The following is a 17,919-nucleotide window of genomic DNA, read 5'->3' as shown; positions in this document are numbered from 1 at the left end:
TAATGATAATAATAATAATATTCGATTTATATACTGCCCTTCAGGACAACTTAATGCCCACACAGAGCAGTTTACAAAGTATGTCATTATTATCCCCGCAACAAAACACCCTGTGAAGTGGGTGGGGCTGAGAGAGCTCCAGAGATCTGTGACTAGCTCAAGGTCACCCAGCTGGCTTCAAGTGGAGGAGTGGGGAATCAAACTCAGCTCTCCAGATTAGAGTCCCATGCTCTTAACTACTACAACAAACTGTAAAAGGTACCCCTGTTGGTGAAAATGCAATAGGCAAGATCTAGGGGCTTCAGCATGCCTCTTTGGAATTCCCAATAGCCAGCATTGCTGGATGACCTGTTTACCTTGGCAACATTTGTTGAGGATAGAATCCTAGGTCACATAGCAACAGCTACCAGGGATTCCTCAACAATGCCTCCTCGATTTCACTAAACCTATTGGAACCCAAAGTGTCTTACACACAGCATGGCCTCCTCCTCAATGCTTCAGAGCCAAGACGACCCTTCAGAACCTACTAGAGCCTACACCTACAGCAGCCGTCCCCGAGCTGTTCCCATCAGAAAGCAATATCGAGGTTCCCAAGAGGCCAATGATCAGTGAGTACTGGAGCCTGACCATCATAGCTTCAGCCTAAATCACAGTCTCAGAGACCCAACCTGACAAGAGGCCCTCATCTTTACTTCTCCTACCTCTATCTCCTATTATATTGTCAAGTGCTTCCCACTTCCTCAAGCAATTAGACATTATAGGGATAACACAATCCAAGTTGGTAGCATTCGGATGACTGACCATGGAAGAAGAAGGGAATTTTGGTAAAATTTGCTTTATTTTCAAAGTGTACATAAAAGTATAGTGTGTAGTGTGACTTGAGGGTCTACACTGGGAAGGGGAATTGACCAAAATCACCTGAATCCCTCTTCTGATAGCAGAAGTATCCTTCAATTCACAGGTCTTTGAATCCAATCCACAGTGGCAGATTCAAACTACTCAAACACTCCACAGCACTATGCTCAGAACCTGCATTTATATATGCTATTTCCTAGAAGTCAACACAAAATAATATAATCTCTTTTTAATCTCCATTTTACTCTGCTATCCGATGAACAACAGTGTGGTTTTATAGTACTAGGAAAACAGTATCATTTACTAACTTATCTATTGCATACTCTTGTCTTATTTTTCATCTTGGGGAGGCATATTACTGAAAAGCAGCACATCTTTAGCTTTTTCTGATACTGACAAGACTCCTTATGGCTGCTTCCATGAAAGGATTTTCCCTGTTATGGAACATAGAAAGCTCTCTGTTTAAATGGGAACATCCATACAATGTCATGCTAATTTTGAGTACAACTGATGGAACTCCCAGGACCTTCTTCTTTAAATTGGATGAATGCAGGGCTCATTTCAAGGGGGAATGCACAGGAACGCAGTTCCAGCAGTTCCCCAAAGAGGTCACATGTCAAGAAGCCCTGCCCACCTGACTCTCAGCCATTTTCGGCCTGTTTCAGCCGGGATTGGGGCCAAAACGGCCTGGATCGCGCCTCTGACAGGTGGTGGATCACTCTCCCACTCAGCAGTGGCCCGATCCTGACCATTTTGGGCCCCTTTTCAGCCATTTTCAGCCCCCTTTTGCCATTTTGGGCCCAATTTCGGCCCTGAATGGCCAGGATTGGGTCCAAAACAGCCAGGATAGGTGATGTCAGGTGTGTGTGGCATATGCAAATCAGTTATGCCAATGACACATTTCTGGTGATGGCAAGGGGTGTGGCATATGCTAATGAGTTATGCTAATGAGTTCCTCCAGCTCTTTTTCTATGAAATGACCCCTGGATAAATGTAAAACCTTCTTTGATCTGGTTTAGATGAACTGCAAGGTGACTGCGCGGGAACATCCACATGGGCAATCCACTCCCAGCCAAAATGAGGGAGGAAGTGGAACAAAGTTCCACATTCCCCATTTTGAACCTTTAAGGGGCTTTTAAAAAAATCACAGCTGAGCTTCACTTTAGCTTTACGGTTACAGCACATCTGGGAAGGAGGTGGGGCTGGCCAGCACAATCTCCATTTCATATGTGATTTTGTGCAGGTGTGGTTGAGGGAAGAGGGGGCATGGATGAAAGGACAGTAAAAGCACCAAACAGCATAGGAATGGGAATTTGGATGCTGTGCTTGCCTGCTCCAATAGCGCATGCTGCTGTTGCAATCTGAGATGTATCTGAGATGCATAACACATACTGTTATGAGCCACCTTGTCATAACATTTGAATCCAATTCATTTTGAGTGGCTAAAGGCCAAACTGCTTGCTACGTGAGTGTTCCATCCATCGCTGGATTTTAAGACATTTTGTTCAACTTTCCAAAGCAACTCTGGAGGGTCCTGATTTGAACCAGGGCTCTGGTGCAGGAGAGAGTTTTAATTTCCCATGTATACTGTTTCCCCAGTAGTATCTTATGCCTGTTTGTGGATAGATTAGCCTGAGAGACAGTGAGTAGCCCAAGGTCATCCAGTGAGATATATGGCTGAGGTGGAATTTGAACCCAAGTCTCCCTGTTCCTAGTCAGATACTCTATCCATATACGATACAGACTCCTAAGAAGTAGGGTGTCGCCTGAATCCTATCTTGTATCTGACCTTGTATGCATTCTAAATAGTGGCTTGGATTCCACAGAGGATTTCTGTGGAAGGAAGGGAGTTTATTCAACAGAGTGGAACTGCCTCACCTCCTTCTTCTGCTGAAGCCCCAAATGACCCTGAAAAGGAGCTCCTGGAGGAAATAGCTTGGAGGGAGTCAGAGTCATACAGCAGGAGGGGGACAAATCCACGAAAAGTCCACCCATGAAAAGCCAACCACAGAGCAGAAAGCCACTTTTTATATCATGCAGGTCTCAGCGGTTGTCACGTCCTCTTTTTTCCATCTGTGGCAGACCAGGCAACTTGTCCCTTACCTGTCAACTCGTGACTTAACTACAGTGATCCAAGCAATGGTCATCTCTAGGCTAGATTACTGTAACTCGCTCTATGCAGGGCTGCCCTTGAGCCTGACCCAGAGATTACAGCTGGTACAAAGTGCAGCGGTGCGTGTTATTATGAGAATGCTAAATAGGGCGCATATAACACCATTCTTACACGAGCTGCATTGGTTGCCAGCGGAGTACCAGATCAGATTCAAGGTTCTGGTATTGACCTATAAGGCCCTGTGCGGACTGGGACCAGTGTTTCTATGGGACCGTCTCTCCCCACATATTCCCCAGAGGACACTCCAATCAGGGGACAAACAGCTGTTGGTGGTCCCTGGCCCCAAGGAGGCCCATCTAACCTCAGCTAGAGCCAGGGCCTTTTCGGTCCTGGCTCCCACCTGGTGGAACGCTCTGTCTGCTGAAATCAGGGCCCGGAATGACCTACTATCTTTCTGCCGGGCCTGCAAGACGGAGTTGTTCCGCCAGGCATATGGCTGAGGCTGGGCCTCTGCCGGCCTGGAAAAAAGGGGTGTATAAATCTTAACCCTCCCTGTGAAGGCTGTCTACTATCCTGTTTTAAATGTGTTGTTTTTAATGAACATGAAGTTTTAATTGTATTTTTAATATGTTGTTATCTGCCCTGAGCCCGCTCACTGGGAGGATGGAATACAAATTTGAAATAAATAAAATAAAAATAATTAGAGTAGTTGGTACGTTTTGTTCTTCTCTAGGCTCCTTACTGACATTGAGTTTCTCTTTTTACTAAATGTTTGACGAAGAACATCATTCTGAATGTCATTCCTCCTTCCTCATTTTATGAATTACAGAGATGATGGCCCAACTCGCTATGGGAACCTTATGTATGACAGGAGAGTGGTCCGGGGCAACACGTATGCTCTTCATGTGTTACCTTGGGTATGACCTTTTTACATTAATCATTAACTCTTGTGTATTAGAAGGAGATAAAATTATTACTGGAAATTTACACCCATCCTGAAGAAGCATCATTTGATGGGTGTTTTGTGCATTCGTGTTAATTCCTGTTTGATTTTCAAAAAAGTTGGCACATACATTCAGCTGACTATAATAAAATTTGCAATATTGCCCAACCCACCAGCTAATATCTTCCTCACAAGCCTTGCTCTCTGTGCCCCCAGCTTCAGACTTCAAATGTGACGCAGGTGGTAACAAGACATGGTTTTTCCAGTGGAAGCACCCCTTTTGTGGAATGCCCTTCCCCTCAAAGCTCACCTAGTCTATGCTTCTTCCTTTCAGGTGCCAGGCCAAAATGTTTCTTTTTATGCAGGTTTTTAATGAATGGTTGATTTTCACATCATTTTATAGTTTGCTTTTAGCCTGACAACTGTGTAGGGTTGCCAGCTTCCTGCTAGGGTCTGCAGATCCCCCTGAATTACAACTGATCTCTAGAATTCGGTTCCTCTGGAGAAAATGGCTGCTTTGGACGGTGAATACTATGGCATCATATCCCATTGAGGTTGCTCCCAAAACCCTGCCCACCCCAGGCTCCACCCCTCAATCTCCAGGAATTTCCCAACCCAGGGGAACCCTAGAATTACATGGGATTCATTTTAAGTTGTTTGATGTTTTATATTTTTATGGTCAGGAAAAATGAAGGAGAGGATACTGATGGAAGCTGCTTTGGGTCCCCATTGAGTCATAAATGATGTAAATAAATGATTTAAAACATCCTAAAATATATTGTGTGAAAAGTACCTGTTTTGCATGGTTTACCCACGCTGCCTTGGAAGTCAGACTCTAGCACTGTTACATTGCAGACAAATTATCAGTTTTGAAAAGCTGGACTCTGTGAGCAGAACCACAAGTGACAAAAGGCACAGACTGGACACTTGTCAGCTTCCCTCAAGTTTTGATGGGAAATGTAGGCAGCTTGGCGGAATGTTGGACAAGTGACAGTTGAAAAGTCCATTGGACAGCAGTCAGAGAGCGAAGCTGCGAGACCAGGATGCCTACATTTCCCATCAAAACTTGAGGGAAGCTGACAAGTGTCCAATCTGTGCCTTTTGTCACTTGTGGTTCTGCTGTGAGCTAGACTTATCTTTGATGATGCTTGAATGAAGTGTGATGAAGAACTCTTTGAGTTCAAAAAAATACATTAGCCACCTTGATTATGTTGTCTGTTTACACACTGGTCAGGTTAGTAGTACCGAATACTGATCTGTAAACAGGACATGCAATAAAGAGGGTGGAAGTAATTGCTTTAACAAAAGCTGCAGTCCCTAAACACATGTGAGTAAGCCCTATTGAATGCCATGAGGTTTACTTCTGAGTAGCATACAGTGGATTCCATCCAGTCTATGACTCCAAAATAATCAAGGTTACCAAACACCCAAACCCTTTAGGTTTTTTACATTGCTCCTGTCAAAATAAAACTACTTTGAAAGAGTAAACCATTACCACACATACATAATTTCTAGGGTACTGAAGCTGATCCTGTTGAGATCCAGAAGCAAAGAGAAGCCCACAGGAAAATGCTTGCAAGAAAGCGAGCAAAGGAAGAGCTTGAGGCGAAGGCCCCTGAGATAACAGACCCTGGAAGCCGTGTCAACGTACAGACAGGTAGGATTTCATAGTAGAAAGTCAATAATTCTTGCCTAATGTTACCTGTTCAAACAAGCTTCTAAAATTGAACCAAGCCAGTAGAATATGTTGTGATTAAAGAAGCAATAAGTCAAAACACTGACTTCAGCTTTACTTTCAACTAAAACAAATGTGTTTATTTTTAAAAATGTTGCACTTTTGCTCTTGCCCATGTATTATAAACAACATTTTATATAGGGAGGTTGCCTATTTACGCTTCCCTTTGCTGAAAGTTTGCAACATTTTTTTTTAAGGTTTTGCCATTGGGATGAAGTTGAACCTGTTTTATACCTATTTCAGTCTTAGGGCCTTATGGTTTCTGCACATCCTCCCCAGATTCTGGCAAATAGATGAATGTTACAAAGTTTGCACTCAGAACTCAATTCCTAGGTGTGTATGGGCCAATTTGGATGGGGACTATGCATGGGAAGAGGGAACATAAATCTCTCCCCAACCAGTTTCCTGCCCTTAAATGGCCCATGGGAATACTATTTGTCCCATGTACGAAAGCACATGTACTAATGAAGAGCATGTAAGTTACTTACTTTACACTGGCCGTCGTCACACGGGCCCTTATTTCGTCAGTTTTGCACTAGAAATAGTTTCTTCTGTTATCGTTATTAGAACGGATTCTCCCATCTTTTGACGACTGCTTGTGCTTCCAGTCAGTCACATTAAAAGGAAAAAGCGCAATTCGACGGTCAGTCAAAGTGCCTCCAGAAACGGGACCCTAAAAATCCCGCCCCCTTTTTTAAAAAATTTTTTTCGCATATTTGCGTTATCTCTCTCTTCTATTATAATGTTGTGCTGGGCCAACCCAAAAGCCAACCGTGATAGGTAGCAGAGGTTTCCCACCCATGGCAGAATAATGCTATAGCACTATGGCATTATAGCACTATAAGGCTGACGTTTTTTTAAAAAAAATTACTTTGAGGCTTAATTGCGGGTCGCACTGGGGCTTGTGGGAGTGTAGGGCAGGAGAATCAGTGTTAGGTGAGACAGATGATCAGGGAGAGTGAGCATTTTGGTGTTGCAAAGCGTTCATAGTCGATCCAGGGCTTTCACATGGAAGCGGATAAAGACGACATAAAGAGTCACAAAGCGTTAATTGGGGAGAATGGCGAAATCGCAAGAGAGCCGGAATAAGGTGAGAATTCAGCGGGAGATGGCGCTAGTTTGGCGCTAAATTTATGGCCGTGTGACGATGGCCACTTTCTCAATTGATGAGAAGTTCCAGAGACAGGACAGTACTACCTAGGTTTGCTTTCCTTCTGATGAGAGACTACTAGAGCAACTTTGTAACATGGTACTTCTATAATATTTGCTTTATTTACAAATGCATAAGTAGAGCACAGGTGGAGGCAAAAATTTACTGCTTTTACATGACAGCAAATCTAGTACCCCACATCAGATTCCCGAAGAGATTTGCAACATACTCCATCTTCACCCAATGCACAACCCTATTCCTCTCCTTTTTTTCTCTTGCTGTTTCAAATCCCAAACTTTGCTTTCTCCCCTTCCCCCCAACATACATCCCCTCTCCACAAATGGAGGGGTGACACCTTCTCCAAGCTCTGACGAAGACTTAAGCAAGAGAATGACGAACAGAGCTACTGAGAGCCACTATCAAGCCCCCCAGGCAAAAATTCCATCTGCCTCCCCATATGACCTTGATCATAACAAAACAAATCACTTGGCTTGCTGTTACCATGAATCTATGATAACAAAAGGATCCATGTGTCCATTCATTTGTGGCAGTCATAATTTATCAGAAAATAAATGGAGGAATCTAAAAAATGGCCAACAACTTCAGGATGATTGTACGAGTCTGAGAGCAAAAAATTAATCCAGCTCACCTCCCACCCCAGTGGTCTTTGCAATGGAACTTAAGGTTTTCTGTTTGAAGTAGACATAACTCATCCAAAAAATAATGCTCCATGTTTGAAAATTTGCCACCAACCTCAGAATGATGATGGGGGCTGCAGTGCCAAAAATGAACTGGAATAGCCTGACCAGGTTATCTCCATGATAGATGACATGTAATAAGAAAGTTTTTAAGCAACCTGTCATGTCCCTCTAATATTTGAATGCCCAGTCTACCATGAAAAGTTGCTGGGTGACCTTGGGCCAGTCACACACTCTAATCCAAATCTACATCACAGGTTGTTCTGAGGATAAAATGGAAGCCAGGTCCCCACTGGGGAGAATGCAGGGTATGACAGTGGTTACAAATCAAAAAAGAATAATCACTCTTGCTGTGGCTTCATCAGGTATTGATGCAACTCTGGCTGATTCCGCACATGTTGGATAATGCACTGTCAATGCACATTATCAATTGTTTGAGGTGGATTTTTTGTTCTGCACACAAAAAAATCCGTTCCAAATGATCTACAGAGGATTGGAAGTGCATTATCCAATGTGTGCAGAATCACTCTCTTTGGGCATAAGGAAGAACTGCTCATTCTGTATTAAAACTAGTGTTAAATATTGCTAGTGTAATGATCAGGGGCAGGCCCTTTGTATCTCTATAAGCCTTCATGACTATGTAACAGCAGCCAGAACTGCTTTCCACACCTCTTTCCAGCCAAGCCATTCCTGCCAATATTGCCCTCATCATCTATTCTGTTTGCACAGCCTGTGCCTCTCAATATTCTTCTCTATACTTATGTGTCTAATTTTGTAACTTTTTATTTACACACACACACACACACACAATCCATTAGAGAGTACACTTCTTCTATCTGATGAAGTGGTATTTCACAAAACGTCATGTTGCAGTAAATTTTTCAGAAGTAAAATCAGTAAGAAATCTTTTTCAGAATGGTTATGTAGTGGTGCTGGATAAGAAGTTCTGGGATCATTGGTTTGATTTTGCTACCATGTTTTTTTAAAGTTTACATCATTCTTCATGGTTTAATGCCTACGGTAGCGGTTCCACTTACAAAGGGATATTAGATCTCCCACTAATGCAATAATAATAACAACCTATTGCTTGAACAGCATTTAAAATGTAATTAAAGAATTGGAAAGAATGGAAATGGAAAGAAAAAGATCTAACTTCTGTTCCACATTTATAACCACTAAGACATTACATTAGTTTAAAGGATGGGGGGAAAGCATCATTTTTCTACTTTGACAGATCATGGGGAAATATTAACTCAACTCCCTTCTTGTTCTTAATATTAACAAAGGTTTGTGACTGTACTACTATGAAGGACATTCTACGTTGCCAACCAAGATAGGAAGTTGAGACCAAGATTGGAAAATAAAGATGGGGGGGGGGGACACAGAAAAAGTAGACAGCTGGGGGAAAGAGAGACATGAAGGCAGGTTGTGAAAGGAAGAGAGCAAAATTAAGGAGGAGAGAAGAGTGGACAAGAAAAAGAGAAGTTAAGGAGCAGAGAAGGAAAAGTGGTTTTATTTTGCTACAACACACTACAACAATCTTTTGCAACATCTAGCTGGGCAGACTAAACTATGGATCTGCGGGGAACAAAAAGGAAGAGGGAAACCATAGACTACTAGAGACAAAGGCCTTGCTAGCAGGCTGCACCCTGGCAATTACTGCAGTGGCCACCGGCTGTGCTGGCTGGTCTTGCCTTGTTCCAATACTAGATCAGTTAATGGGCTTAGCACCACGAGGCAAGTGTTTGCCTCAGCCTCCTTATAGTAAAGTATGCAGAAATGCAGGGCCAGCAGATAGTTGGAGCTACCTGCTGTTTGCTCTGCCTTCCCTGCGCCTCTAAGTGGCTGTAGTGCAGAACTGAATTAAAAGTAACATAAATTGAAAGGCATGTGCTGAATGCAACTCTGACCAAAACACACATGACAAAAGATCACTAAACTCCCTCCCGCTGCAAAAGGCAAATTGCACACATGTACAGCCAGTGCTTCATGAGAAAAGGGGACTTAACCCTTCAACTCTCACTCAGTTTCACTAATCAGAGCTGAGTCCCCTGAGCTGTCATTAGCATCGTCTAGGAGCCAAGTTTTGTTTAGCAAAACAAAGCTGGGGATGAAGAGTTAAAGGTCCTTTCCCCTTCTCACATAGCTGCAGTCTGACCTGCAGCAGCTGGATGCCCCTGCAATTTACCATTTAAAAACTGCTAGAGAGCAGTGAACTTTGTCACATTGTTGGAGAGAGAGGAAAACAGCCCCCTAAAATCATTATGTCATTGTTTTAGAATTGTACCTGGAAGAGATTGCAGACCGCATTATTGAAGTTGATATGGAGTGTCAAACAGATGACTTTATGGACAGAACAGAGACTCCACTCTACATTCCATCCAAGACTGGGTGTGATGCATCCACACAAATAGAAGAAGGAGAGGTATTTGAGATTCTAACGTCAAGCTGCATCATCCCAGCATAAGCAATTGCCCTTCCCCATTCATGTCAGATTGTTCAATAAAAGTTAAAATATTTGGAAATTATGTGAATTCACTACATAATAAATTTCCATACATGGGGGTCTTGGAAAGGCATTCTTGGCATAAAGGAGGATGCAGGGGGGAGTGATAGAGTTGTTTAAGAGAGCTGGGCTCCTGAGGCTGATAGAGTGGGAGGAATGATGAAACTGCTTACTATCATCTCAAACTGTGTTACTATACCTGTTCTGGTCCATAGAAAATTTAAAAAAACAACAGTAAAATAATAGTTTTGATTAGGAACAACCAAAATATCACAAAACACTAACAGCAAAAAGAAAAAGGTTATTCAACTGCTGTCTTTTTATATTCTCAAAGGGAAAATTGTTGTTCTCTCTCTCTCTCTCTCTCTCTCTCTCTCTCTCTCTCTCTCCTTTCCTTTCCTTTGTTTCTTTGTCCCAATAGTCTTTTTGGTGCATCTTGAAACCTCTTTTGCACTTAGCACCATGTAATCCAGTTTGCAACACATCTATTTTTTTAGACATCATGCATTATACACTGCAGATATGGGGCTCCTCCATTGTGCCTTGAAACATCATCTGTTCCCCTCCCCTTATTTTTTTGTACTGAACATCCAGCCAGAGGAAGAATGTGCACACTGCTTTTTGATGTTTTGACTGGTTCTAACTAAAAAGTATTTACACAATTGTGGGTTTTGACTACGATGTGTCAGTATTCCATACAGCTACCCTGTAAGGTAGGTCAGTATTATCACCCTGTGTTACTAAATAAGGGATCATCTGTCATCTCATTGGCTATTTCATAAACTTTTATGTTTCCATTCATAAAAGACGATATTGAAAAAAAGAGACAGGCTGCATCTGTTTTTTTTTTCTTCAGCTCTTTGACTTTAACCTTGAAGTCAAACCAATGCTTGAAGTTTTGGTTGGTAAAACCATGGAGCAAGCTTTGCTAGAAGTCATGGAAGAAGAGGAACTAGCCAATCTGCGGGCACATCAGTTAGCATATCAGGAATTGCGCAATACAGAAAAAGCTGAAGTGCAACGCCTTGAAGAACAAGAGAAACGACACAGAGAGGAAAAGGTATCAATGATGCAAAATAGAAATAGACGTTCATTCTGAAGTTATTATGAATGTGTGCACTTAGACATCTAACTAAAATGACCAGATAACTGTATAAAAGCATTCGTTATAGAAGACCCCCTCTTTCAATGGCAAACATGGCAGTATTAGCAGGGCAGCAAAACAGAGCCAGCCACAGAAAAGATGAGATTTCTGCATGCCACAAACTCCCCGGGTATGCAAAAAAAACCCACTCCTTTGTAAGAAATGCAGGGTGTCTCATTGAGTACTGAGCATGTGCATGAGCCAGTTTGGTGTAGTGGTTAAGAAGAGCGCGGGACTCTAATTCAGAGAGCTGAGTTTGATTCCCCACTCCTCCACTTGAAGCCAGCTGGGTGACCTTGGGCTAGTCACAGATCTCTGGAGCTTTCTCAGCCCCACCCACCTCACAAGGTGATTATTGTGGGGATAATAATGGCATACTTTGTAAACCACTCTGAGTGGGCATTAAGTTGCCTTGAAGGGCGGTATATAAATCGAATGTTATTGTTATTATATTATTAGCTAAGGTAAGTTTCAGGAAGTAGAGTATCAGTCAAAGGGCAGAAGAAAATGGAAAAAAACTGGCCTGCTTGAGAATGTAACTGCTTACAGTGTTCTGGGAGTAGGGGAGAAGGTATGCATGCCCCTCACGCACATGTCCTACAGTATTTATTCAAATGCAAGTCTAGTTTTTTCCCTCAAGATACGCCATCAAAATAAAGAGAGGGCCATCTTACATTCAGGGCTTTCTTCCTTTCAAATAAATATGGAAAAACTGTTTCCCCCTCCAGGAAACTAAACTTTTAAGGGTTTTGGTTACTAAACATTTGAAGCAGAGTTGGAGGGTTAATTAGGGTTGCAGGAAAAATGCTTCTTCCAGTCCTAATTTATTACTCTGTCCAGCTGAGAAGGAAGCAAAATTAGCAACATATAGCACCTTGAGATGGGGGTGTAAAACTTGGGTGGGGTAAGTATGCCAATTAAGTCACATTCCATAACCCCCGTTTGTCCTAAAGCTCTCTTACAGTGCACAGGGAGGGCGAGATTAAATATTTCCACCTCCTACATGGAACTGCTCAAGTGCTATGATACATGGACTTCCATCATATTCCCACCTCCTGCCTCCATCCCTGCTCTACTTAAGCTTTTGTAAATAAAGCAAATATCCCTGACCTGTCTCCAAGGCAGACATGGTTGTATTTGGCAGGGGATGGGGACAAATCCTGGACATCTGCCTCTCTTTCCCATCTCCATGGTTTTAATGTATTCCCAGCTCATACAAGCGAATCATTCCCTCCATCTCCTGCATGCCATCATTTTAAGATCGCTTGCAATACCTATTTATAAGGGCAGGGAAGGGCTATAGCTGTTGTCGTTTTATCCCACTATTTGTCCTGCCTTACAAAAGGCACAAGCAAATTGTATTCTTTTCTGATTCGGTTAAGGCGAAACTACACAATCAGTTTTCCTGCAGCCACACAGCAGCTGAAGAAAACTTACTTACTCAAGGACTACAGGTCCCAATTTGGATCAAACATTAATGACCACATTAATAATAACATGATTATTACTGATGGTTGTTGTGGATTTTCTGGGCTGTATTGCCGTGGTCTTGGCATTGTGGTTCCTGACGTTTTGCCAGCAGCTGTGACTGGCATCTTCAGAGGTGTAGCATCGAAAGACAGAGATCTCTCAGTGTCACAGTGACACCTCTTTTGGTGCTACACCTCTGAAGATGCCAGCCACAGCTGCTGGCGAAACGTCAGGAACTACAATGCCAAGACCACGGCAATACAGCCCGGAAAACCCACAACAACCACCGTTCTCCGGCCGTGAAAGCCTTCGACAATACATGATTATTACTGTTGCTTTCCCAGGATTTAACAAAGTTCTCTGCATTTAATGATGACTTAATCCTATTTTAAGCATACCAACATGTTGCATGGACTATAGGAAAATGACTCTGTTACTAAAAGTTATTGGTTTCCTTAAAAAAAAAAAAACAGATACGTCGGCTAAACCGGCAGGCAGAAGTGCAGCTACAACAAAATAGAGTCAAGGAGAAAGTTGCAGCACGGGCATTTGCTCTGCACTACCTGACAGATCTCATTCCTTCCGTCTTCAGTAAACTTTGGGATCATGGATACTTCTATGATACAGTAGAAAGAGGTATGTACTATTATTTATTCATTTTAAAGCTTTTAATTGGTCCATACAAATAATCTAACTCAGTATCATCTGGAATTGGAGGAAAGTTATCATATGGTAGGAGGACCACCCTGCTGATCTGCAAGATAGGAAATATGTAATCTATGCTTCTTGGAGTCTGAATGGTACCTCAGCATGAATCCCATTAGAAGATGGTAATATTATTTTGCCTCTGCTTATGTAATCAAAACTTGTGCTAGGCATTCACATCCAACATATTCTCTTCTCTTATTATTGTCTGAGATACACATGCACTCCCTTTAAAGATACTGGGCCCTTCTGCACTAAACATTTTGCTCTGCATTTAATTTGTTTCCCCTGTGCTTCGTGCTGAATCTATTTCAGAAGCTGATTCCATACTACAAGTTTTCTTCCCCCCACCCCACCCCACAGTTTTTCTAAGTTTTCCAGACAAGCTTTCCTTGCACACTGAAGCAAAAGAAAAATAGCTTTGCTCCTAGGTCAGTGCTTTTAATACCATGCAGCCCACAGTGCACACAGTTGTTTTTTAATTGCAACATCAGTATATCAACATAACAAGCTTCTGAGCAGCCTTCCATTATCCTTCTTCCAGCCCTTTGCGTTTATATTATAATCAGCACCTTCACCACCATCCCCCAACCCACTGTAGCAAACAGAAAGCTCTGCTTTTCCCTGAATGAGAGAGTGGAGCAGCAGAGCCCACACCAGCATTTTTAGAGGAGATGCTGTTCCCAGGAGTGAAAGATTCGCTTGTCCTGGAAGATTTGGAGGACTCATCTTTCTCCCATCCTTTCTCTGTCTTCTCCCTACACACTTTCCAATCCCCTTTTCTTTTTCCTTCCCCTTCTTTGTTTTGTGATCTGTATTGGTGATGGCGGTGGACCCCTTGCCTGCTACCAGGTCCCACCAGTGAAATGATACCTTGTTCATCTCTTGGCTGCCAAATTTAAGAGCAGGATGGGTGGGTGTAAAAATCAAACCTATACAAACTCCTTTGCAAATACAAATGATGGTTTAATAATAAAAGCATCTGCTCAGACAATACCTTGCAAGTTTAGCAGAATAATATGACGGGGGGGCATGCACATGTAAACACTACTGAAGCAGGGAAAAGATCCATCATGAAGTAGTAAGGGACTGGAGGTACCAAGGAAGACCACTAACCCTCCCCCCTTTGGGAACAGTCGAAGAGGAATATAAATGTATGTTTCATGAGACAGAGGAATTTCCAAAGGGGGATGGATTCTGCTCTCCCTCCCCCCACTCCCAAAACAGCTTTAACTCAGTAGATTTGGTACACATATGATATAGGGTACAGGTGTATGTGGGAGGGAGGAGTTTGCCATGTAAGAGGAAAGAAAAATATGCCATACATGGTGCAGAGGTACACTGGTATTTCAACCATCGGCAAGTTTTTTTAACAATGAAGGGAGAACACAGAATTCGTAGCAGAAATGAGAAAAGAGGGATGTGGCAAGGAAAAGGGATGCTTCGTTGGCTGGACTTTAGAGAATGCAGCAAACTGCACAGCCTCAGCAAAAAACGACCTGCTTGTGGTTTTCTTGGAAACTTCAGTGCAAAGATGGTCAAGAAAATATGGAGAAAAGCTGGATTGAAACTGGCACAGTGAAAACAGGCACACAGTGATGTGTGTAAGGTTGGGGGGGTCATCATTGTTAAGAAGCCAAGCTGGAGCAGTAAGTCTATGCAGAAGTGGTCATCCTTTTGCTAATACAATTTTCCCTACTATACAGTGGTAATAGATGACTTTCATCCAAATGGTTGTAAATACTAGTTGCATTCACCTATCACATCAAAATATCATATAAAACTTATATTGGAGAAACTGTTCTTGGGATTGCACTGTAAATGTGCCTTACACGTTTCTATAAGCCTACTTGTACACTGAGATCACCTGGACATGCCCTTCTTTGTCTCTTACAACATACAGAAGTTCAGCTGCACAGTACACGACCTTCTTGGTGGCACCATTAAGGTTTTGCAATTCCATCCTTTGTGAGGCCTAATAAGCATAATCTCTGTTCATCTTTTGGAAACTGATCAAAACTTTTCTGTTTTATGGATTTCTAATGTGACCCAAATTTAGATTTGAGCTTTTTAATCATTCTAAGTGGTTTTTTTTTTAAGTTTTATGGGTTTGGCTTGTCGGGCTTTTTAGTTTTTGAGTTTTAATGGTTTTCTGCATTGCTATATTTATGATTTTTTTTGTAAACTGCTGTGACAGTCCTTGCAAGCAAATGCCAGAGAAATATTTTGAGTCATCTTCTTATGATTATCTATTAGAATAATTATTTATCATTATTTATCATTTAAAAATGCCAACAGTGTGTCCGACTGAAAATGAGAACTGAAATTTCCATATTTCATCATTAATTTTTAAAAAACTGTTTTGCTCTCTCCTGTACAGATATTGAGACAGGATTCCTTCCATATTTGTTGAAAAGCATAGAAAGAACCATGAAGAAAAGAATGCTAGGAAGAATAATGACTGACAGTAAGTTAGGAGGAAAGAGCATAAGACTCTTTTTCTTATACTCAATAATAACATCACATGGCTGTGATCAAATATGATATTGAGAAACAGCTAACACAAATTAGTGCATTAAAATAATTCTCTGTGGCCATGGATATTTTAAACATAGACTTGTTAAAATCAGTTTGTAGATTATGCATAGTACAGTTGTTGTAATTACATTTAAAAGAAGTGCCCAGCCAAACAAGTCACATCCTTAAAGATAGATATATTAGTTTTCAGTAAATAGTAGAAGGCAGATCTAAAACCATGGAAAGATTGGCACTGACACTCAGAAAGCTTTCATCACAGCCCAGTATCGTCAGTGGTATGAGTCCAATGTACACACAGAGGTGACATGGAAGTTTTGCTTCCATTTTTAACTATAAATGTTAAGTATGAACCAACCAGACCAAAGCATTTTAGATTCATTGATTCAAACTCTCTCTCACTAAAATCAATGGGATCTGAAAGAGCTTAATACTAGCTAGATCCTGCCTTTTTAAAAAAATTGCCTACAGGAGCAGGGTGCAACTAGGTAAGATGCTAGAAACTGGCTCGCCAGGCATCTTTAATTTTCTTTTAAAACGGCCACTGGGGGACTTGGTTCAGGGCCACTCTACTGAGGAGGGGATTGCTCCTTTGTGCCATTCATCAAAAGAAATCTCATCTATATGCATCATGTTGCTGTTAGCCCCAATAGAGAAAAGGTCGGATTGCCAGTCTTTTTCCTTACAAGGGCTAATATTTATTTATTTATTTAAAGCTTGAAGGGAGATTTCCTGAGGCAAACAATGTGAGGGAGGGTTAACCCCCCCCCCAATACTGCTATACCACAGCTCTGGTCCAGATGAGGGGATAGCTGTTTTTAAAGGAAATTAAAGGTGTCTGGAAATTTAGTCATGAATCTCCATTGCCTTCTTTAGTTGAACCCTTAGAATTTCAAGAATACAAAACCCCAAGAGAAGGCTGCCACATAATGGCCAAAGTACAGAGCATACTCTACAGCTGGCACATGCCCAGCGGGCTTCTGATTTGTCTTGGGTCAGCAAACCCTGATGTTGTGCTACAATTTGAAAGGGGGGGGGCTTGTATGTGTGCTTTGCTATATGTATCAAAGAGAAGGTGTGAGTGTGTGGACATTCAAGAAAAACAAACTGAACCCCCTGCAGGGCATGCAAAAGATAAACATGGCAGTCCCTGTACAGTCATCAGTACTACTAGCGAGCCTGAAAAAGCACATGGAGTCACTTGAGGAGGAGATCTCTACTTTTCTGCATATTTAATTCTCAGTTTCTTTAATTTGCCATTCTTGGTGCATTTATTTATTTTATTATTTACTTCATCTTTCTCCCTAGTGGGGACCCAAAGTGCCTTACATAGTTCTCCTCTCCTACTCACAACAACCCTGTGAAGTAGGTTAGGCTGAAGTAGGTTAGACCTTGTGATGGCCCAAGGTCATCCCGCAAGCTTCCATGGCAGAGTGGAGAATCAAACCCGGGACTCCTAGATCCTAGTCATACACTCTAACCATTGCACCACACTGGCTATCGGTGTCGTGTGTATTTTATTATTTTTTTATTTATGTACAGTTTTGCGATTTATAGGGTTGTTGTTTTTACAAATGTTGTTCCTTGCCATGAGGTGTTATGGATGAGGAAGAGTCTGTATCAAAGGCACATAATAGCTAAAGCTAAGTAGGTCCAGGTGTGTCCAGTGCCTGAGTGGGATACTTCTTGGGAACCCTGTCTATGCCACCATGAGTTGAGAAAATGTAATAAAACAAATAAATTTACTTTGCTGACTTTACTTTGCATAGGAGAAATGCCATAAAGGTATCATAGGATAAATTTTAACTCCAAGTAAATAACTTTCCAGGTTTAATTAGCGATGTGGTTGGAAAGCGACTGGATAGCGAAAATCAAAGTCCTGGTTGGGAAAAAGGGCAACAAATAGAAGGAAAAAGCCCCCTGGATGCATGTCAAAATCTCATATGATTCTCAGGACCAAAACAACCAGGTAATGAGAAAGAAAGAGATGGGCACACCCAAAAATTTGCATTCTTCTTGGTGACCTACTAACACAGAATGATAATCACACAGCAAGGTGTCAAAG

The 17,919-nt window shown here is 41.8% G+C and overlaps 1 protein-coding gene across 1 annotated transcript; it reads left to right on the top strand.

Annotated features, from left to right (window-relative positions):
• The first annotated feature begins 477 nt into the window (after positions 1-477).
• Positions 478-17,801, top strand: RSPH3 (radial spoke head 3). Its single transcript, XM_054971979.1, has 8 exons — positions 478-608; positions 3,798-3,885; positions 5,427-5,568; positions 9,774-9,919; positions 10,857-11,060; positions 13,088-13,250; positions 15,700-15,786; positions 17,683-17,801. The coding sequence occupies exons 1-8, from the start codon at positions 478-480 to the stop codon at positions 17,799-17,801; spliced, it is 1,080 nt and encodes a 359-aa protein (XP_054827954.1).
• Positions 17,802-17,919: the final 118 nt, after the last annotated feature.

Source organism: Eublepharis macularius, chromosome 1, assembly GCF_028583425.1.
Source record: "Eublepharis macularius isolate TG4126 chromosome 1, MPM_Emac_v1.0, whole genome shotgun sequence".
Classification (NCBI taxonomy): Eukaryota; Metazoa; Chordata; class Lepidosauria; order Squamata; family Eublepharidae; genus Eublepharis; species Eublepharis macularius.
Note: the sequence above shows the minus strand (reverse complement) of the source record. Positions and strands in the feature narration are given on the sequence as shown.

Bases quoted from the DNA above. Each gene is read 5' to 3' on its own strand.
- RSPH3 (XM_054971979.1), top strand. From the start codon at position 478: ATGGCCTCCTCCTCAATGCTTCAGAGCCAAGACGACCCTTCAGAACCT. The intron at 5,569-9,773 runs GTAGGATTTCAT...TCATTGTTTTAG, and splicing joins CCGTGTCAACGTACAGACAG to AATTGTACCTGGAAGAGATT. The intron at 9,920-10,856 runs GTATTTGAGATT...TTTTTTCTTCAG, and splicing joins CACAAATAGAAGAAGGAGAG to CTCTTTGACTTTAACCTTGA.